This window comes from Calypte anna, chromosome 28 (genome assembly GCF_003957555.1).
Source record: "Calypte anna isolate BGI_N300 chromosome 28, bCalAnn1_v1.p, whole genome shotgun sequence".
In the NCBI taxonomy this organism is placed as follows: domain Eukaryota; kingdom Metazoa; phylum Chordata; class Aves; order Apodiformes; family Trochilidae; genus Calypte; species Calypte anna.
The window spans coordinates 1-22,271 of NC_044273.1; the positions used below are offsets into that span (position 1 = coordinate 1).

Sequence of the window (22,271 nt, forward strand, 5' to 3'; positions counted from 1 at the left end):
TGGAAGATGAAGGCTTGCAGACAACTCATCCAGAAGCTACTGATCCACTACCAGAGCAGACTCAGCCCTTAGCCCCAAGTGGAGGCTAATATGCAGTGTTCCTGCCCCACCTCTTTCCCACAATCCCTTGGAAAAAACACTCCTCTCCTTGACTATCTCCACCTGGGATGAAGGAGCCTCACCTGCAACACATCTGAAAACATCACACCCTCTACCTAAACCCTCACCCTACCCCTCACCACTTCCCCTGCCCACAACTGCAGTTTTACCCCTGGGGTTAAAAAAAGACTTAGGCGACAGAGAATCAGATAGTTTTCATTAAAGCATATCAGAAAATTCCACCAGTGATGTGGGAACAACAGTCAGAGCAGAATAATATGGATTTATTATGGCTGAAACAAGGTAACCTGTACCACAGATGGATAAAATCAGAAAGGTGAAAATATGATAGAGTGTCATACTTCCCCTGGCAAACCTATTTCAGTCCCAAAGTCCCTGGAAATGTAAGCTTTATAAATGTCTAAACCATAACACTAATTGTATTCAATATTTTAGGCTGAGGAGAATCTACATGTATCTATTGGAGGCCAAAATAAGACAGCTGAAATATGCTGCACTGTTGCATAATCTTTGGAGAGAATAAAAAATTAAAACAGTCCCTAGAAATAGAAAAATATATGATTATGCAAAACACAAGTTATAATATTCTGGATAATTAAAGATAAAAAAAATACAAATATCTGGACCTGGATCTCAAATGCAAAGAATGAGCCCAGAAAAAATTTGCTGGCCCTTACCCTCACATGGAACCCTACCCACAGCACCACCACCAATCAGGCTATGGGTTTGCGTTTTACCAAAAACCTCAAATGTACAAGCCCTCGGCGTCCACTCTCCCTCTGTTGCTCAATAGGGCTCCAAAAACTGCAACCACATGGGACTGAAAAACAAATGCAAAGAGTGACCACTAAAAATTTTTTCTGTCCCTAACCCTCACATGGAACCCTACCCACAGCACGACCAACAATCGGGCTACCGGTTTCCTTTAGTACCAAAAACTTCAATCATACCACCTCTCAGAAAGTCTCAGAATTCCTCAATCCAGCTCCAAAATTCCACGCAAACAGGCCTGGCAAAAAAACGCAAAGAGTGACCACTGAAAACCAGTCCAGCTTTAGCCCAGCGTAAGTTTTTTATTTTTCTGGAATGATTTAATTTGGACTTTCCATTTCTGAGTATTTTTTGAAACCCCAGAGTATGTCACAGGTACTGTGATTAGAGAGCATGTCAGTCTGTCAGAAACACCTTTCCTCAGTTGTTGCCAGGGAGCACTCTGTGCCCCAGAGGGTCCCGTCGAGGGGCACCTCCTGGGGCAGTGCCAGGTCCCCAAGGGCTGCAGAGCAGGGAGACACAGAGGGGTTATGGGGTGCATTGTTTTGGGGGAGATGTCATCACTGTCCTGCATGAGGTTGATGGCTGGTGGGGAACAACCTGCCACGGGTGGGGATATCTCTGCCCAGGAAGATGACGCTGCCTGAGCATTCCCCTGAGGAGGTGGCAGTGTCTGAGGTGGCAGTGTCCCAGGAGGTGTCTGTGGAGGTGTCCTCCTCATCTTCCTCCCCGATGTGCTTGGTGGCAACAGCATCGGAGGGGGGACTTGGACCACTGCTCTGTCCTGATGGAAGTGGGACAGGAACTGGATGTGGTTGGCTCTGGTAGGCTCTCCAAGATGGTTCCACAGCCAGAGGGACTGGGGAGCAAATTGGAGAGAAGACTGATTTACAGGGAGTGAAAGGGGATAGATGGCCCCAAATCTGTGGGAAATGCTCTGGAAATGGGATTTTCTGGGTACACATCACACAAGCAATGGCAGGGACCCTGGCCTGGGCTTGCTGAGCCTCTGAGCCATGTCTGGGGGGGTAGAAGGGTGGTGGGGATATGGGAGTGCCAGGCCCAGAGATGGCAAAGGTACCAAAGGTACCAGAGGCTCCCCAGTGTTCCCTCCCTCCACCATACCCTTGGGAGCCTCCCCAGCTGCCAGCCAAACTCTTTAGAATTAGTAATGGCCTTTCTATACCAAAAGCTATCTAAACAACAGATACTTTCCCTCTTTTCACATGGGCCCAGAAGCCCTGGTGTTGACAAGAAAAGATGGGGACAGCATTGCAGTAATCCAGAAAGCCTCGAAAAAGTATCTGTCCATCAGGGATCACTAGGAAAAGACAAGGCTGCCAGCATCCAGGGTAGGGTTGGGCTGGATGATCTTGAAAGATTCTTCCAGCTCAAACAATTCTCTGGTTCTAGCGAAGCCCAGTTCTGGCCCAGGGGCTCTCTGGAGGGCAGCAGAGCCTGGCATGGCCTCAGCAACGCCCAGAAAGGGATTCATGGTGGAATAGCTGTAAGCTGAAAGAATGGTGATTTAATTAGGTCTTAGGAAGAAATTTGTTGATGTAAGGGTGCTGAGTCCCTGACCCAGGTAGCCAGAGAAGCTGTGGCTGCCCCATCCCTGGCAGTGTTGAAGGTTGGATGGGGCTAGGAGCATCCTGAACTGGTGGGAGTTGTCCCTGCCCATGGCAGGCAAGATGGTCTTTAAACCATTCCTGGTCCTAAACAAGTTTGGGATTCTGTGGTTCTTTGACGTCCAGGTGGACAATATCTGTAGCTCTTCCCTTGTCCCCTGATGCAGTCACTCCATTGTGGGTGGCCACTGGATTAGTGGGCATGGCTTTGCCCTTGGTGAGGCCATGCTGGCTCCAGTGCCTGGGATTTTACAGCACAGTGGCTGAGAATAGGGTGTCACTTACAGGACAGGTCTGTCCCCGTTCCCCTGTCCTGAAGCTCTGGGCTTTGCCAAGGATGGGTGCAGTGAAGAGCAGCCCCCAGGGAATCTATCCTTGGTGTTAACCTTAAAGGTACAACTGGGAGTTCTGGTGAAGAGCTCCGGGGTGCCTGCCCTCCCCTCCCCATAGCAGCCACAGAGAAGGGTGTGCTTTTTAATGTCAGTAATAATAAAATATTTTTACAGAGCCCAAAAAAGTCAAAATAGTGCAAAACATCTCACTGTCATGCATCCATGGTAGCCACCGCCGGCTGTGCCGTGCGGGGTAGTACAGACACACAGGCATCGGTGACACATGTGCTACAGGAGCAGAGTTGGTCGGTTCAATCACATGCCAAACAGGACAGTTTAGGGAGGGGGCATGAGGCCAAGGGCACCGCGGTCAGGGGGGATTTGGGGCTGAGCTCCAGCCTGGCCATGCAGGAGCAGTGGTTAGAAATCAAGGTGTAAACATTGAACAGAAATGAGAGAGGAAAGTTAACCCTTTGGTCCCAGGCAGGACCTGTTAAAAAAGACCATGGGGGCCAGTGGGGGTACCCTGTTTTTGGATGGGAGGGGGCTGAGAGAGGTATATTGACTTGCAGGGTCATCAGGCCTTTGTCTTCACTGGTACTTAGGGCAAGCTGGCCAGCTGAGGTGGCCAGCCCCGACCCCACACACCCTGGCCTCCCGGGCACTCACACGAGACACACACACCAGTGATCACACAGAAATGGTGGTTAACAGGGAACTGGGGGGAGGAGAGGGGGGACATTTTTGATTTGGGAGAGGGAAAGGTTCCGTTTGGGCCAAAGAGGTCCCTTAGAGACAGCTGCACTGCACAGGGATGGCTGGTCCCCACTGGCCAGATCAAAGGGAGATGGGTCCCTTCTGCTCCAGTGCCCCCAGACCTCACCCCAAGCCCTGGCACCCTGGGGTGGCAGTGGGGCAGCCCACTGTGGTGGCAAGGCAGGGAAGACAAAGTACGGTCCGGGGGCTGTTCCCTGCCACTCCCGGACCTGGTGATGCCGCTGCCAGCCAGGGAGGGGACCCTGTGTGGGGCATGAGGGGGCTGTGCCCACCAACACAACAGCCCCCAATAGCCCTTCTGGGTGCAGGACACAGCTGTGTGTCCGGCTGCCCCATGTTTTACAGCTATTTACATATATACAGGGTGCTCAGCGGGTGGGAGCCTCCCTGTCCACATGGCACCCAGTGGTGATGAAGGGATGGGGACAAGGGGCCATCATGCTGTCACCAGCCACTCACCAACACCTGTGCAGGGAATGAGACACTCCCCCAACCTCTCTTTCTTGTGTCACTTGATGAGATTTGGGGCTGGGTAGGACAGGGTAGGGTCAGGGATGGGCGACTGGGGTTCCTCCATCTCAGACATGCTGGAAAGGGGCAGATCTGTCCCATCACCCAGTCTGGGATCCAGCCTTTCCCTGCAGCCCCACCAGCCCCAGCACCTTCCTGTCAGGGTAGGATGGGACCGTGGCTGTGGTCAGAACTACTGTCACCCTGCCTGTCCAGCCAGGGAAGGGATGGGGTGTCTGTCACTGCAGCCCTCAACCATACCAGGGCCAGGAAGGAGATTCCTCTTGTGGCCACTCTTATGGCTATATGTGGCTGGAGGATGCTGTAGAAAAGGGGTTGGGAGTGGAGAGGGCTGGGGGGTGGAAGGGCTTTAACTGCTGCCCTCCTCAGCTGAACGTGTGTCGGACTTAAGCTTGACAAACTCCTTGGCCACCTCATCGTTGTTGCGCTGGGAGAGGATGCGGAGGACGGTCAGACCAGTGTCATCCATGTGGATGCGGCGGCCCAAGGGCAGCCAGCAGGCACAGCTGGGGCGCTGCAGGACATCACGAAGCTGCAGGACAGCGATGCCCACGGTCCTGTCCTCCCGGGCAAAGCAGTAATCCTTCACACACACCTGCAGCTCGTAGCACTCAGGGCCCGTCTCCATTCCCAGTGTGCTGCAGGGGGGCAAGGGACAGGCATGGTTGGTACAGAGGTCATACTCCCAGGCCCCCTGGCTCTGCATCAGCACCTTGTGCTGCCTTGCCACTGACCTGCAAAAAATCTTTTCTTTTTTTCCCTTTTTCCCAGTTTCTGCTTTCACCAATGAGAAAACATCTAAAATATCCCCTTGGGGATGAGCAAACTCCCTCTCAGACCCCCGAGGACACATCCTGCTGCCCAGTCCCACGTCTCCACCCCCACAGTGCGACTCACAACTGGAAGCTCTCATTGTACTTCGGGGCCCAGCTGTTGTTCTTGGATTTGGTGGCAAATTTCCTCTTCTTGTCACTGAGGTGGGGCCCAATGATGTTGACCTCGATGAAGGGCCGGAAGATGCCTGACGTCTGCCACTTAAGGTCATTTGCAGCCACCACTGCAAGGAGGGGACAGGTGAGGCTCACAGGCACTTCCAGCTGCTGGACCCTGGCATCCCAGCCACCAAAACCCACCTTTGACGGTGACTCTGTGTTCGCCAGTGCCTGGGTGGGTGAGGAGCTCCACATGGATAGACACCTCCCCAACAGGGTCATCCACACCAGAGCCTGCATGGCAAAGGTAGAAGACATGATTGCCCATTCTTTCTGTGTCCCTGATGACACCTGCCCACCACTAACCCCTCTGAAGGAGGCAGGTCACCCGCCATACAGCGGGAGGGGGTGGTCAGTAGGATCTGGCACAATTTGGCCCTCTGCCACAGAGTTCTGGGGACAAAAGCACCGGGTCAGAAACAGCTGGGGCTGGGGCACGGCAGGATGTCCCCAGCACCAGGCTGGCCCTCTGTCATCCCACCCCACACTGGGAGGGCCTAGTGAAGCCCTCTTTCCCAAGCAGGTATTAAAGTGCGTGTGTGGGATGGAGCAGGGGACAGTGGCACCCTTCCTATGGGCATGGGGTGGGTTTCAATGCAAGGTGCTGAACATAGAGACAGCACTGGACAGGAAGGATCTGATCTGGTCCTTGTGTCCAGGGCAGCCATGGCCCTGCCAGGCCCTTGGGGCTGACCTGCCCTCACATCTATCCACTCCATCTCAGGGACCATATGGTGGTCCCTAGACATAGGGAACTCGGGTGACCTGCGACCAACAGCCCAGCCCACCCTCTCCCCCCAAGAGCCATGCATGCACCCATGGATGAAGGAGGGGGTGCAAGGCAGGGGAGCAGGCTCTGTGTGTTAGATGGGCCCAAGGAGATCAGTGGAAAACTCCCAGGGTGCTAAAAAGGAAGGAAGACACATCCCCATGTGTCACTGCATGACCCTCATCAGGAGGGAGCCAGGCCAGGAGGGAAGTGGTTGGTGGCACACTCTCCATCCACTTTCATCCCCTGGCCCACCCCAGCCCCCCAGGCACCCTCCACCCGCATGCTGAGCAAAGATGGAGACAATGGTGGGTGTGAGGAGGGGGTATCTGGGTGTGGGAGGCCAAGCATGGGGTGCAGCCCTGGCCCCTGGACAGGGTGTGATGGAGGCCAGGCGGGGCCCATGGAGCTGGGCTCATGCCTCAGGCCTGGTGCAGGTGGACAAAGCTTGCCAGAGCAAGGCTAGTAATGATCCTTCTGGCAGCAGCGTGGAGGAGAGGGGAACATGGACATGGTCATGGCCACCCCTGGGGATGGACACCCAGGGGGCAGCTGCCTGGCTTGCAGGGAGGTCATGGCAGATGCCCAGCCTAGAGACAATGTGGGATGCCCAGAGCTTGCAAGTGAAAGTGGGCAACCCTATCCCCATGGGCACATCCCCTCCCCACTCTGGGGTGTGTCAATACAGCTGAGCACAATTCCTTCAAATTGAGCCCAAAGCAGCCCTGGTAGCATGAGCGTGGGCTGAAAGCTCCAGCTCTGCCCACCCTGGGGGTCCCCAAGGCTGGGGGTGCTGGGACGGGGCTCCTGGCCACCCCAGTCCCTAGTGCTGGGACTGCTAGTAGCCCAGGTGGCAGTGGCAGGCAGGTGCAGGGGCAGGTGAGCAGCACACGTACCCTTCTCAGGATAAATTTCTTCACTAAGAGTAAACCTAATACCTTTCCCACCATGAACTAGTGGGAAGGAGAGAGAAAGAGACAGAGACATGGCACAGAGCAGAGAAAGAGAGGAGGGAGGAGAGGACATGCATGGGGGATGGGAACAGTGAAAAAGAGGAAAGAAAACAAAGAGAAAGAAAGATCAGATCTGTCAGACATACGGACCATCGAGCATCCACACAACACTGTAATGACACAGGAGCTCTGGACAGCCCCCCCCCCCAACCTGAACCAGACTGCACCCAAGGGTGCCAGCACCCATCAGACGCAACCCCACACCCCCGACATGGCTGGCACAGGAGCACAGACAGGACAGATGTCCCTTGCAAGAGAGGCACAGACAGGAAACACACGTCCCACTCCCCCAGAACACAGACAGCCTGGCTGAGGCACTGTGTGATGGCCAGGATTGCCACCAAGCAGCTCTGTCCCCTCCTTGAGCAGCCAGGGCACATAATAAAGGGCTGTGTTTAGAACGGAGGAGTAGTCCTGCCCCAGGAGGTGCCCAGCACCCTTCCCCATGTGGCTCTGGGACTCATCCCCTGAATGGAGTGCAAATCATGGGGAATGTGGGGCACCCAGTGCTCCCAGGACAGGCACTGGCACAGCACCTGGACCAAGCTGATCCAGTAAAAGGTCTGAGCCCCATCCAGGCTGGCACCACCTGGCCAAGACTGGCAGCTCCAGGGCAGTGCTGGAGCAGAGGTATCTGTGCTGGGTGACAGGGGCATCCAGAGGGGACAAACACAGACACACAGATGGAGGGTGACCTTCTGCCATACCCACAGCCCCTATTTTCTGGGCCAGGCCAGCCATGCCCTGGCATGGGGGACGTGCTGTCCTTGCTGGCTGGGGTCTCGGGGGTGCCAGGCTGCCTCTGGGCATGCATGGTCCCTCCTCACCTGGGAGGGAGAAGCCCTTTCCTCCCCACCTATCCTCACACCTCCATGAGCCTGGTTAGGACTCCAAGCCCCACTGGAATGGAGGCAGGATGGGTCCCTGGCTGTGAGGCACACGAGCCCATGTGTGAAGACAGGGGTCCCAGGTGGGGGGGCCAGGGCAGCACATCCTACCCTGAGAAGACTGAGTCTGCACAAAGGTTTTGATGAGGAGGTCGGTGGCCTGGGTGTAGAGGGACAGAGCATAGCGCAGTGACTGCAGGTCAGGGCTCTTCTCCAGGAATGTCTTCTTCAGTCCCACGCCACCAGCATGGAAGTATTGCTGGAGGGAGGAGACAATCACAGGGTCCTCAGCAGCTCTGCTGGAGTCACCCTGATGCCCCCTGGGGTCTGTGCCTTGGGGCTAGAACCCTCAGGGCACCTCTACATCCCCCAGTGTTCCCTCACCTTGATGGTGTCCAGTGCCAGCTCCACCACAGCACATTGCTTTGGGGTCAGGCTCTTGGCTTCCTCCCGCACCATGTGGTCCTGCAGGGCACAAATCCTGATTTCAGCATGGGACCAGGGCCCCACTCCCCTCACCCCAGCCAGGCCAGTAAACAAGCACTGGTGGGGTCCTTACACCAGGGCCAGAGCCAACCTGCAAAGTGCCACCTACCCTGGCCCAGAGAGGAGCTCCCAATGCCCACCAACCCCAGCACCCAAGTCCTCACCTTCAGCTTGGAGAGCTGCCCCAGCTCCTTGGCTGCGTTGAAAATCATCTGTGTGCCCTGTAGAGAGCAGAGAGACAGGAACAACCCCAGTGAGCAGCCGGGCTGGGGGTGCCATGGCCAGACTGGGGATGTGGTGCCAGGAGCTTGCTGCAGCTCCAGGGACTCCCTTGGAGCCCCAGGGCCATTCCTGGGAGAGCCCCAGGCCCCACAGGCTACACCAAGTATGGTGATGGGGCTGCTGCAAACTCCGTTCCAGCCCCTGGATTCTCAGCACAATGTGTGGCTGGTGGCTTGGGGACCCCAAGGCAGGACATCACTCTGGTGTCAGGGACCTCACACCCTGATCAGCACAAACAGCTTAGCACAAGGGTCCCATCCTGATCCCTGTGGTGCACAAGCACCCACTCCTGCACCCAGCAGAGCCCAGCAGAGCCCAGCAGAGCCCAGCAGAGCCCAGCTCTGGTAAGTCACTGGGGAGTGGGGAGCAGAGAGCGAGGTCAGAGGGATCCCAGGCACAGTAAGGATGCGGCTCAGTCCCCCTGAACCTCATGGCACTGTCAAAGTGCCATGCTGTGCCAAAGTTTGCCATGCAGCAAACCTCCCTGCTACCCAAACCCCTGTCCAGCCCCAGAGATGTTCCTAGGAACCACTGGGGCTGGGAGCCCCTGGCCACATCCACCTGCCTTGGGCAGGGGCTGTGATGCCATTCCATGGGTCCCATGGCACAGCTCCTGGGGCCACAGCCCCACAGTATGGTCAGATCCTGCTCACCTCCCTGGGCTGGCACCCACTCCCCAGGCTGATCACACCCCCCACCTCCCCCGCACTTCACAAGCCATCCAGTGTGTAACTGGGTATACTAAGGCCCAGTGGGACAGAGCAGCAATTTCCACCTCCTCCCCCGTCTCAGCACCAGTAGCTTCAATCCTTCCCCACAGAAATCCTGGTCTCTGTCCCACTAAGCATTACACTCTCCAGGAGTCTGGCCTCCCCATGTCCTCATTTTGTGTCCCGTCCCCCCCATTAACCCTTTGTGCCCCGCCCTCCACCCAAGTTAGGTCCCATCATCCTTCCCTTGCTGTCTCCATCTCCCCCAGTCAGTGAACAGGCTGGGAGGTGGGGACACTGATGTCACCCATACAGACCATTCCAGGACACTGTATTGAGCAGCATCCCCCCCACCACCCCTGCAGCCCGTGGGACAAGGGACAGGGAGGAGGCAAGAGATGGGACCAGAGCCAAGTGGGGAGCAGAAGAGCCATGTCCTTACTTCAGTGTGACTGGGCAGCTTCACCCTGCTCTGGAAGAGAACAGCAAGGGACAGTTACTGGTGGCCCCAGCAGTGGCCAGTCGCGGGTCCAGGCACCCCACATCCCCCAGCTCTGTGGGCTCTGACCCTGTGCTCTCCCCTGGCTATGCCCTGTGTTCTGCTGGTGCCACTGGTTCAGCACCAGTTCACACCCACAAAGGCTCAGCCTTCACTTGCTGGAGAAGCTATGATGAGCATGCCAGGTCTCTTCCTGAGAAGCAGTAGGTTTGCTACCTGCCTGGTGCAGGGCTGGGGAAATAGCAGCAGGTGGAGGAGAGCTCACCCAGCAGGCTCAGCAAAGGGGGACAGGACTCCTGTGTCCCCTGTGAGAGGAGAGGGGAGCTGGAGGCCTGGAGAAAGGTATTCTGGTGTGTTTTGGGGCTCACTGAACTTTGCTGAGACCCCTCAAGCACCAGGGGGAAGCAGGCTCAGAGGTCCAGGGGATCTCAGCAGCCCCATTTTCCCTGCACACCCCCAGCATGGCCCAGAATCCCGGGAGTCCCCTGTACCTGAGCCCCTGACAGTGGGACTAGTTTGTGCCCAGGCTCTCCTGTGCTTGGGCACCTCATCCACATGTTGTCACAGGGGGATGGAAAGGTGCTGGAGAAGTGTTGAGCACCAAGGAGCATCATCCCCCATGCCTGCCTAGGGATGGGTAACATCCCGCACACCCACCCACGAGGGCTAAACAGGACATGATCCCCACTCCCTGCCCTGGGTAACACAGCAACAGGTCACTGCCCCCATTCAACACAGCACACCCCCACGCCACAACATGCCACGCAGGACACGGAACATCCAGACAGCACAACAGAGGAAGCACGGACAAGCCTGGACCTCACAGCAGGTGGGTGTGGGGCCACAAGTGTGGCCTCGGGCCGATGACACACACGGAGCCCACAGCTATTTACCTTCTCTGTCCCCTTGCCATGTTTTCTCAAGAGTGTGCCCTGTAGAAGCAATGTCAGAGGTTGAGTGGGGGGGTGGGGTACAGGGTGGGACAGGATAGGGGGGGTGCAGGGACAGGCTGGGCACATGGGGGGGCCGCAAGCTGGCGGCAAAGACATCACTAAGGACAGCCAGGAACCATGAGGGACTGGTCACTCTTGGGGTGCTCAGCCCATGGAGGACTGGTCCCCACTGAGCACCCCATTTCATCAGTGAGGAAATGGTGTCTTGGGGATGCTGTGCCAACTGATCCCCAGTGAAATCCAGGATGTTCCACTGATGGGTACTGGTCCTCACAGGCAGCTGGTTCCTGCTGGGATACAGGGAGCTCACAGGGAACGGGTCCCTGCAGGAACACAGGGGCGCAGGAGCCAGCTGACACTCTGTGGACAGCCTCTGGTGCCCCACATCCTTCCCAGATCCGGCAGATGCTCACAGCACTGGGGAGGGAGCAGTTGTATGTGGGTTCCACACACAGAGTCCTGGTCTCACACTGACCCAGGCCCAACAGCAGCAAGAGAAACAGTATAAAATGGACCAGCAGTGGCATAGGGGGTTCCCAAGCAGCCTCTTGGGTGTGGAGGGTTGGGGGGCTGGGGCATGGCTGTATCAGGAGGGGGTAGCAGGGGAGGTTAGTGGAAGGGAAGCCTGCATGAGGGACAAGCAGCAAGGTTAGGGCCAAGCAGGTCTGCCAGGATGGTTTCTTGCTCTTGAGGGAAACTGAGGCACAGAGTGATAGATGAAAAAGAGGACGTTGTACCCCACAAAGCTGACACCATCCCAGTTCCCCAGCAGCCTTGGCAATGCAAGAACATGGGGCGCCCAGGAGGTCTGAAGGGAGGCTCAGCCCCATGCTGCCCCCAGGGTCTCTCCAAATGTTTCTATTAGAGACAAAAGGTGTTGGGACACTGGGGATGGGCACTTGTCCCTGCAGGGTTTGGCATACAGAACCTGACCACCAGCACCCGCCCCACAGCTCCTCCTTGGGAAAGTGCCTGTGGTGCCAGCAGTGCTGGGGGCAGGACTGGGGGTGGATGTGGCCCTTTCCTTGCCCCTTGGGGTTTGAGCCCAAGGCCACAAATAGAGGTGACAAAGGGAACTGCCCAGTCAGAGCGCTGTAAGGGTCCTGCAGCAATGCCAAGGGGACCCCCAGAGGATAAGCACCCAGGGCTGTAACCCCACCAGGGAAAAGTCTCACAACTCGTGCCTGCAACCTGTTTCCCAACAGAGCACCCAGGCCAGATACTGGTATGTCCCAGCAAGGTGCTCCTCTCCTCTGCTTCCACCACAGCCAGCCCCAGCCAAGGTCTCAACGGGAAACTGAGGCATAAGGGGTCTGGAAGAACAGCTGTGACTGCCAGGCATGCACCACTGCCCCTGCAACCTCATCTCAGCACGGAGCAAGAAGATGGGATCAGCCAGGGTCTGGCTGTCCCTGATTACCTGGCACTGCCCCATCACATCACATCACATCACATCACAACCCACCCCATAACTAACCCCTGCACTTCCCCACATCCAGGCATCACGGATCTGTCCAGGACCTCTCCACCCCCTGAAGCCAGCAGGGGCTGTGAGCAACTGCCCACCAGGAGCCGGTGCCAAGCGGGCAGCACAAGGATGGAGACCCCAGAGGTGGACTGAGTCGGGAGCCAGAGGAGGGTGTGGGCAGGGTGCAGGCAGCCACACAAGACAAAAACCTGCGAGGCCAGGACCGACACACAGCAGACAGACAGACAGACAGACAGGGAGCTGCTGTACTTACAATCATCTGCCATTGAGAGGCAAGCGAAGCAATTGGAGAGAACAACCATGACATGAGTGTCGGTCCCCTCCTCCTCCAGCCTCTCTAGCCCCAGTTCCCCCATGGCTGGGTGCCCACCCTGGCTGTCCCCCCACCCCCCAGCCAGGAGGGACAGCAGAATCAGAAGTGTCCCACACACAGCACTCAGTGTCCTCAATGTTCTGCCACCAGCACCAGGTCTCCACCAGCCCCCAGGTGGCCCCATCCCAACCTGCCCAGTCCATCCTCACTGTGCCTCTGTCCCAGGGGGACCCAGGTCCAGGCTGCTGGTAGACCCCACTTGACATTTGGCTCTGACACATAGCCCCATGCCACCAAACTGTCCAGCCACCCCCAGAGCCATCCTGGACAGGCTGTCCCCTGCCATAGGGACCAGCTCAAGCACAACCCTCTCCAAGGACCACTTCCCTACAGCAAAATCACCCAAAAGATCCATGTGCCTGATCCATGGCCCATGCCATGGCCATCTACACACCCATGCCACCTCCTTTGCTCTCAGAACAGGGTTTGCTGCCTCCAGAACATGGCAGAACCATACATGGCCAGGAAGGGACAGAGATAGGGACTGGGATGGCAACTGGGACCCAGTGGCACAGGTGTTCTTGCTAGAGTTGGCCAAGGGTGTGTGAGCCTGGCCAGGAGCAAAATGCAGGGCTGACCTGAGCCAGGCTCTGGGCTGTGACAAAGTGCCAGTGAGGTGGTACAACTGGCACTGAGGTACAACTGAGGGCTGACATGTCAACAAATACACTGTCCCTTAGAGACACAACACAAGGAGCCCCACAGCCCCGGAAAGGTGACACAGTGACTGGTGGCTCTACAGAAACCAGGAGCTCTGTGACAGTGACAAAAGCCATGGGAGAGTGACAGAGATAGATTTGTGGCTGGCTCTTGATGTAACCCTTTCCTGAGGGCATAGCTGCTCTGGGAAGCTCTGGGGTGTGTGGCTACGTGCTGGTAGAACAGACACACAGCACTGCAATATGGAGCCTCAAAGCCTGTAGGCAATGTCCCTCTGAGGAAGGAGCATTTCCTGGGCTTTGCTCTGCTCCCCAGGAGACTCTTCAGCCCCTGGCCAAAGGAAGAGCCCAGCCATGCTGCAGGGACAGGCCTCCCAGCCCCCACAGAACTCACAGCTATGAAGACCAATCCCTGATTCCCAGCAGCCCAGCACAGGTGACATGTGGTGGGTCCTCATGCTCCAAGAGCCCTCTGACCCACCACCAGCCACATGGATAGTGCCCAGAGCTGGTACCACTACCCCAGCTCCGAGGGGACAATGGAGAGAAATGAACCAGTGTCCCCTCCTGGTGACACTTCCTGGGGTGGCAGGAAGGTCCTTTGACAAAACCACTCAAGGGCTCTGAGCTGAGCCAAGCCCCTGGGTCTCTCCTTGATCTCTTTCCCGCCCATGAGCTGGAGATAGGTTTGAGTAGGCTGCCCAAGTGCCCCTTCTCCGGCATCCAGTGTGCCCACCTGGCCAGCAATGTCCCACACTGGCCCAAATAGCCACCTGCATCTCAGCTCCAGGGTCCCTCCATCTTTGGTTCCCCTCCCCATCACTCACCGTCTGGTCAGTGAGAGGGGGCAGAACAATGGTCTTCTCCATTGTGTTCATCACCAGTTTCCAGAGCTCCTTCAGTACCCTCTTCAGCACCGTCTTCTCACAGATCTTAGCAAAGAGTGTCAGGCTGCAGAGAGGGGAGGGGGTTGAAGGTCTCAGCACAGAACCCCCAGTGCCACTCCTTGCCAGGTCACCCTGAACCTGCAGGTCTCCCACACACACTGGGTGGGTCAGGTCCACTGGGAAGGGTGGGGGTCCCTGTTGTCCCCTCCACTTACTTGCTGTCCAGGAGGTCCATGATGGGCTGCAAGACATTGTCAGCATCCTGTGCAACGCTGCTGCAGGTGCTGGCTGGGACATTGCCAGTGCCCTTCACCTGTCCCAGGATGTCGCCCATCTGCTTCACACACTCCTCAATGTGAGGCTGGAAACTGGGGATCACAACACCCATCTCAGCATCCCCCACAGCTGTGCCCAGGACCAGCTTGGTTGAGCAGAGGCCCCAGCTTGGCCCCAGATGCAGGTACTGGACCCCCAAATCTCTCCTTGTCCCACCAACCATGTCCTCTCACCCATGTGTGTACCTGGTGGCAAAGATTCGGCTCAGCTCATCCAGGACATTGTTGAGTTTCACCTGCAGTTCCTTGAGGATATCACTAGCCTCTGTGTCCAGCTGGAGAAAAGACAGGTTGGAGAAGCCATCAAGGTCCCTGTCCCAGCCCTGAGGGAGGGTCTCTGCACCAAATGCCCCCCTGGGGAGGGTAAAGCCCACCCAGCATCCAACATGGTGGGAGAGCAGGATGCCATGAGGTGGGACAGTGTCACCCCAGAAAGGAGAGGAACTGGTGTCTGCTCTCAGCACTGTGGAGCTGGGTAAGGGGATGCACTAGGGACAAGGGACTGATCCAGCCTCTCCACAAGGCTCCCTCCTGGAACCTCCCACTACACACCTCCTTCCCACCCATGGCTTCAAACATCTTCTCAAGCTGAACACGGAGCTGCTGGATGTTGTTCATCAGGATGCAGGGCTGGAGAGATGGGATGAAGAAGAGTGTCATCATAAACAAATGTGTCTGGAAGAGCCACCCAATGCCCCAGGTCTCTCCCACCCTGCACTAGGAGGAGCAAACAGTGACAGCACAAGGACTGCCATGGGACACAGACAAAGGGCAGGACCTCCATTGTGGGGACCAGCTCTGAGGTGGTGGCTGGGTTCACTGTGGGGACAGTCCTGCCTGACAGCACCAGGCAGGTGGCAAGCAGAAGGGAGATACATCACCACTTTCTCCTTCTCCTTGGAGCAGTATGAGGCGAAATCTTTGGAGATGATCTCAGCATACTGGAGTAGCACATTGCTGATGGTCTGCAGCCAAACAAGGAAGAAGGATGGGTCCCATGAGGACAGCAGTAAGAAAAGGAAGGAGGAAGAGAAGGTGACCATGAATTCCACAGCAGTGAAACAACCCAAGACCTGGATACACCCCAGCACCCTGAACACTCTGGTCCTATGGATGTGCCAGGAGCTGTGTGGGCACAGCCCCTGGCAGCCATCTCCAGAACATCTGGTCTCACAGGCAGCTCCATTACCAGCAGAGCTGTGACAGCCCCAGCCATGAAGCCTGCATACAGCTCCCTCCCACACTGCAGTGAGCCAGTGGCATTTAATTAATCTAGATTAATTAACCAATTAGCTCATTAATTAGCTAATCTCCTGTGCTAAAAAAAGATGGGAGGGCCCCGGGCTCTGTTGGAGCTGTTAGAGGTGGTGCAGGCTGTCCTGTGCTGCTTTCCACAGCAGGATGGAAGGTGGACCGGGAACCTCTGGACCAGGGTCCCAGGGATTCTGCTGGCTTGGCAGCTGCCCACCTTAGCAAATCTTCGCATGTAGTGCCCAACAATCTGGGGGTCGGGGCACTCGAGCTTCTTGATGATCTCAAAGCTCTGGTTGAGCTGGGAGAAGACATCCACCACGGAGCAAGAGAAGAGCGCATGCTCTGATGTCTGCTGGAACTGGAGGAGAGAGACAAAGGGTCAGCAGGAGGTATGGAGGGGAGATTTTGCTTATGTTGCTTCCCCAACACAAGAAGGACATGGAACTGTTGGAGCAAGTCCCAAGGAGGTCATGAAAGTGATCCACAGGCTGAAGCAGCTCTGCTCTGGAGCCAGGCTGAGGGAGTTGGGGGTGTTCAGCCTAGGGAAGAGAAGGGAAGCCTTAGAGCTTCTCTCATGGGGAAGCCTTAGAGCACTTTCCAGTGTCTGAAGGGGCTTCCGGAAAGCTGGGGAGGGACTTCGAACAATGGCCTGGAGGGATGGAACAAGGAGGGATGATTTCCAGCTGAAAGAGGGGAGATTAAGATGAGGTCCTAGGAAGTAATTCTTTGGTGTGAGGGTGGTGAGAGCCTGACCCAGGTTGCCCAGAGAAGCTGTGGCTGCCCCGTCCCTGGCAGCGTTGAAGGTTGGATGGGGCTTGGAGCATCCTGGGCTGGTGGGAGGTGTCCTGATGAGAGTACACTGCACACCAAGGCACAAGTCCCTTGCCCACCCCCCCCATGCCCCCTGACAGTCCTGTTCCTACCCCATCCTTTTTGTCGCGCTCCAGGGCTCCATGCAGGAAATCCCGTGACACCTCTTCATTCTCATCCAGCCACTGGATAACAAAGGGCTCAAACCATCTGGAAAACATCCCAGTCCTGGTGAGACCAGTCACCCCTTGGGCTGCCAGCCACCCCTTCCCAGAACCCTCATGGGCTACACTCACGCCGGGTATTCGGGCACGCGGCTCTTGAAGGAGGGCAGCTCGGTGACATACTCATTGTACAGCCACTTCACCTTGAAGTGCAGGTTCATGTAGTCTGCACTCTTGCACAGGCGATGCTTGTCATGCTCTGCACGGGGAGGGAAAGCAAGAGGGGAGGTTGCTTTGAGCCTCAAAGCTGGGGGACATCTGCCCATGGGCAGCTCTGAGGATGCTGGGGAATGGGGGGGGAAGATGGAAGGGCTTCTTGGGTGGGATTTTGGCTTGATGAAGGGGTGTCATGGAATTGCTCAGGGTGAGGTGGGAACAGACTGCAGCTCTTGCCTGCTCCCTCCCCTGGCTTGAGGTGGTGTGGGGGGACTCACCCTCCATCGCATACTTCATGTCCTGAGCAAAGAGGTTCCACATCACCTCTGCGCTGATCTTCCCCACATTTAGTTCCTGGGGAAACCTGGTGCAGGGGGAAAGCACAAACACAGGGTGGAGCAGCCCTCCCCTTGGAGATACATACCCCCCCCACACCTCCTGCCTGCCTCAGTTTCCCCCTCTGTAGAATGGATGTTGCAACCCACTCCCAAAGGACTAAAGCTGCCTCTGGCACGACGTGGCCACTCCCGCAGGGCACCAAGCAGAGTTCGCTTTCCTAGCACCTACTCACTGGTTCAGGCAGGGCGTGTAGGAGTTCTTGTCCTCCTCAATAATGGAGACAATCAGGGTGATGAGCTTGGACCAGAAGTCCAGGTTTTTGATGCTGGGGCCCTGCTCCTCAGGGGGCACCTCACCTTTCTTAGTCTGGAATGACAGGGACACAGCAGAGGCTCTGGTCACCCCACCCACAGGGCTGGATTTGGCAGCTGGGCTAGCGAGGAGTTGGGAGGGTTCTGGGGACACCCCAATCGGCAACCCCTTGTTTGGCCCCCATCTCAACTCCCCAGTGGTGAGGCTCAAATCCTGCGCAAGACTTGGGAATGATTCTGTGGGGGGCTGAGTGCTCTAGAGAGGTAGCAGGAGCATCATGGACAGGGGAGAGAGAAGGTCAGGAGGGTGATGCATCCCCATGCATCCCAGCTCCGCCCCCACCACGCACCGGGTCTGTCTGGTACTCGCGACTGTACAGCTCATGACAGTTGTTGAAGATGTACTCATAGGTAGAGTTGAGGCAGGCTTTCACACAATCCTTCACTACCTGGCTGGCTCGTGGGGGGCTCTGTAGCTCCTGGACCTGGATGGAAGGGGAGGTAGTGGCACTGGAAAACACCCGGGAGCTACCATGGGGCCAGCATGACCCCAATCTTGCAAAGAACAGGGGCCAGTGAGGGCCAGGCTCCCCACCAAGGGGTGGGACAAGTGAGCTGCAGCAATACCTTCATCCGAAAGAAGGTGATGCTGGTCAGTAAATCCACTGTAGACTTGAGATCCTGAAGCCGTTCGGGACTGCTGGCAGGGAAGTTGTTCTGCCATAGGGGAAGAAAAGAGCAGAGCTGCACTCAAAACTCTCACGGGGCCAAGTGGAGAGGGAAAAAAGCAGCCACTTGTTTTTCAGACTTCATGAGACAAGTGGGGAAACTGAGGCACCTTACCCGGTACATGGAGAGGTCGATCCGCAGCGAGTTGTGCAGTTGGTCGAGGAGTTTGACGAATCGCTCCTTCTGCAGAGAAACGCCCCAGAGCCAGGTAAATGGGGGAAAGGTGGCAGGGACCACCCCCCTCCCCACTGTCCTTGCCTCTCTCTGTCCCCAGACAACCCAGCTCATCCTTCTCCTCCCAACTGTCCTGCTGTCCTTCCTTTCCTTTCTGCCTTCAGCAGAGCCCTGCAGGCAGGCATGGGATGCCCGCGGAGAGCAGCATGTCACAGAATCCCAGACTGGTTTGGGTTGGAACAGATCTTAAAGATCATCTAGTTCCAACACCCTGCCAGGGGCAGGGATACTTCCCACTTGAAGGTCCTCGCTGGTGGCTGGGGCTCACTGGCATCTGTCAATGGCTCCTGGGGGCACACGTCGCCCTGCTGGGCATGGGACAGGATTGAGAGGCAATGACATGTGTCACCTTTCCTCTCATTGGCAGGGACAGGCTGCTTGAGCTGCCATGCCCACTGGAACACCTCTGAGCTTGGGTTCAGGGCAGGAGCAGGGAGAAGGTGTGCAGGATTGTGCTCTTGGATTGAAGCTTGCAAGGATTTCCAGAAAAAAGGGCAGAGAAAGAGCAAATGGGTTCTTGCAGCATTTGCCCATCTCCAGGGCTGAGCTTCTTGGAGCCAAGGCCACGGTGGCCCCAGGAGCTGCAGGCCTCCAAGGGATCCATGCTCACCTGACCAGGCTGCATGGAGGGATGGGACCTGCCCTGGGCAGTCGGTCACCAGGGGGGCTCAGTGGCTTTAATTCGGCTCAGCCCAGCACCCATCAGGAAGCATGGACAGAAGGGTGCAAAGGTTCATGTGTCAGGGCTGATGGCAAAGCATCCAACCTGTCCCAAAACGCTGTTGTGAGGCATTTCACTTTGCATTTTTACTGTGCAAGGGGCCTTTGCACGACTTCGTGGTCACCTCCAACAAGAGCCTGGGGTTCCCACTACAGCATTGGCTGTAGCAGGTCAGGGCTGCCTGGGAAAAGCTTCCCCAGGGACAAGGACAAAGAGACAGGATGGGGCAGTGAGTCCCATGCCCGCCTGGCCATGGCTTGGCCAAGCCCTCAGTCTGCGCTGGAGACCGCAAACCTTCAGCGCGCTGGAGACGGCAAAGCCAGGCTCCGGGCCGAGACCATGCGTCCCCAGCACCGAATGCAGCGCTTTAAAACTGGACACGGCGGGAACTCGGGGTTAAAGCGACAACACGGCCGGGCACTTTAGGACCCAACCTTAGGCTCTCTAAAAAAAGAGAAAGAAACAAGTTTTTAAAACCCTCCACGTTATGAGATAAAGGCGCTTTTTTTTTTCCCATAGTTTCCTCCTCCTGCTTGACCCGGAGGCTTCCGGGAGGTGAGCTCAGTCCTGGCTGCAGCCCTGGCTACCCAGCACTTCTCCTGACCTAGGGCTGACCACTGATCCTGGCTGGCCCCATGAGCATCCAGAGCAGCCACACACTGCCTCCAGGATGACACAGGGCAGCCAGGGTAAGAGCTCAGCCCCTCCTCACCCAAGTCCCCAAGGGCACATCCAGCTCTGGCACAAACTCTCCTCCTTGACACCCATGGGTCCTGGCACAGCTGGGTGAGTTTGTGGCAGTGCCAAGGTGTGTCCAAAGTGCACTGAGCTGTGCAAAACTCCTGGCAAGATGCAGGGATGGCTCCTTGCCACCTTGCTTGTGATTTTCCCTCTCCTGCTCAGTATCCCAGCCCACTCCCACTACAGGCGTGGCTTTGCCATAATAATTTGGGGAGCAAATTTAGACCTCCCAAGGAGGCAGCGGCTCTTTTCCTTCCTGAAAAATGGGAGCAGGATGAATTTTAAAGGGCAAGCAGGGGCTAATCCCCCTGCTGCCTGGCTGCAACTTGAAGTGGGGTGTTTTGCACAGCCTTTTTTTACCCCAAGCCCCCCACCCCCTCCCAAGAGAAGAGAGAGAAGAAGGAAGAAGTGTTTACGCACCATCGGACTTACCCCGAAATTGGAGGCGGCAAAGCGGTCAGAGGCTGAGACATTGGTGGAGGCCGTGGTGTGGGCATAGTAGGCGTTGATGTTGGCTAGCAGGGTGCTCATCACAGCTGGCACCCCTGGGCACATGTATTTGGAGGAAAGGCAGGCAAAATGCCTGCAGAGAGGGACAGCAGTTGAGGGAAGGGGGCAACGGTAGGGCTGACTGTAGGAAGGGATGTGGGATTTCTCTGAAGTGACATCCAGGGGCAGTGAAGTGAGAAGTGCTGATCTCCTTTTGTGACCAGCAAAAGAACATAAGGAAATGGTGTGAAGCTGTGTCAGGGGGAGTTCAAATTGGACATTTGGAAAAGATTCTTCACTTAGAAGGTGGTCAGTCACTGGGACAGGCTCCCCAGGGACATGGCCACAGTACCAATCCTGGGAAAACTCAAGGATCATCTTGATGATGCTTTTAGTCATACGATATATTTTCAAGTAGTCTTGTGAGGAGCAAGCAGTTGGACTCAATGATCCTTATGGGTCCCTTCCAACTTGCAGTGCTCTATGATTCTGTGATTTGGGGTGCAGGCATGGAGAAGGAGAAAGAGGGGTGGAGGGGTGGAGGGTGAGCAAGGGAAGGCCAGTGGCTGCAAACGGCAGCAGGGGAGGAAGATGCCAACAGTGACCCCCCACCCGACCCTCGGCTGGCACAGCCCCTTCAGTCAGGACTGAGGGAGAGGGACTCACGTCATGGCCTGGTAGATGGACTCCACCCCGTAGCGCATGGCAAACTCATCCACGATCTCCTGTGCTGTCTCATCAAAGTACACCTTCCAGGCATCATCCCCCTTGGCATCGGGGATCTTCACCACTCCATTATTTTGCAAATCCGTGACAAAGTGAAACAGGTTCTGAAGGTACAAATGAGTCCTGTCAGGACCCCAAGGCTGGTCGTGGCATGGTGGTATTAGTGGGGTTGGGGCCATGCCCCCCACGGCTACCTGAGCTGCTCACCTCATGCAGGCAGGTGTACTGCACATGGTAAGGCGCCACCTTCTCCTCCCCTTTGATCTCCACACTGATGTGTAGCCGGATGGCTCCTGACACAGCAGATTTGTCTGTCCGCTTGTCTGTGGGGGCACAGGGAGAGGGACAAGATGTGAGGCTTCCCCAGAGCAATTCTGTTCACTCTCAGACCCAAAAAGGGGCAGGGGGCTCTGGCCCTGGGGTGGCTCTTGGGGACAGGGGTGTGCCCAGCACCGAGTGCCCAGACAGGGGACAGTGACACCAAGGCATTGCAAAAAGGGACTTGGCCAGATATCCAGGTACTACAGAGATGCAGTCTCTCTGTACCTCAGTTTTCCCTTTCCAGACCTCCAACGGGAAGGATTTTGAGAATGACTCTGGGAAAACACTTGCTGCCAATGGCTTTTGATGTTACCTGTTTTTAGCAGCAGACCTACACTGACACACTGACAGCCTTCAGGGCAGGGCTGGCAGCATGTAGCCCCAGTGGAGCAGGGCTGGGGGTCCCAAACCACGTGGTCTGTACAAGGGCAGTTGGTTACCGAGGTTGTACCAGACGTCCATCTCCCCGCTCAGGGTCCGGACCTCAATGATGGTCTGACCCAGGAAGTCATCAGACTCCCTCTTGAAGCGCTGCTTGACACGGGACTTGATGTCATCATCTTCATCCCAGACACGGACCTTGATGCGGTCAGAGGAGTTATGGCACTCACTGGGGAGAAGAGAAAAGCCCTGGGATGAGCAAGGAAACCTTTCTAGCCTCTCTCTACCCACTTCGCAAAATTATAGAGAACATCCCAGGACTGGGCAGGAATTGGGAAGAGA

The 22,271-nt window shown here is 56.5% G+C and overlaps 1 protein-coding gene across 1 annotated transcript in view; it reads right to left on the minus strand.

The window, feature by feature from the left end:
* Positions 1 to 2,980: 2,980 nt before the first annotated feature.
* The window catches only part of LOC103532631 (protein unc-13 homolog A), a gene marked incomplete at its 5' end in the record, with an annotated part of 57,104 nt that continues 37,813 nt past the window's right edge, over positions 2,981 to 22,271 (minus strand). The window contains 24 exons of the mRNA XM_030466464.1: positions 2,981 to 4,797; positions 5,057 to 5,216; positions 5,293 to 5,385; positions 6,817 to 6,873; positions 7,932 to 8,079; positions 8,205 to 8,285; positions 8,471 to 8,527; positions 14,099 to 14,222; positions 14,374 to 14,526; positions 14,680 to 14,768; positions 15,046 to 15,123; positions 15,375 to 15,458; positions 15,962 to 16,105; positions 16,671 to 16,767; positions 16,854 to 16,980; positions 17,216 to 17,301; positions 17,509 to 17,642; positions 17,938 to 18,072; positions 18,215 to 18,304; positions 18,431 to 18,499; positions 20,445 to 20,595; positions 21,168 to 21,331; positions 21,435 to 21,550; positions 21,989 to 22,158. Of these exons, the coding sequence (XP_030322324.1) occupies positions 4,509 to 4,797; positions 5,057 to 5,216; positions 5,293 to 5,385; positions 6,817 to 6,873; positions 7,932 to 8,079; positions 8,205 to 8,285; positions 8,471 to 8,527; positions 14,099 to 14,222; positions 14,374 to 14,526; positions 14,680 to 14,768; positions 15,046 to 15,123; positions 15,375 to 15,458; positions 15,962 to 16,105; positions 16,671 to 16,767; positions 16,854 to 16,980; positions 17,216 to 17,301; positions 17,509 to 17,642; positions 17,938 to 18,072; positions 18,215 to 18,304; positions 18,431 to 18,499; positions 20,445 to 20,595; positions 21,168 to 21,331; positions 21,435 to 21,550; positions 21,989 to 22,158 (2,896 nt within the window). The remainder of the gene's footprint in view (positions 4,798 to 5,056; positions 5,217 to 5,292; positions 5,386 to 6,816; positions 6,874 to 7,931; positions 8,080 to 8,204; positions 8,286 to 8,470; positions 8,528 to 14,098; positions 14,223 to 14,373; positions 14,527 to 14,679; positions 14,769 to 15,045; positions 15,124 to 15,374; positions 15,459 to 15,961; positions 16,106 to 16,670; positions 16,768 to 16,853; positions 16,981 to 17,215; positions 17,302 to 17,508; positions 17,643 to 17,937; positions 18,073 to 18,214; positions 18,305 to 18,430; positions 18,500 to 20,444; positions 20,596 to 21,167; positions 21,332 to 21,434; positions 21,551 to 21,988; positions 22,159 to 22,271) is intronic.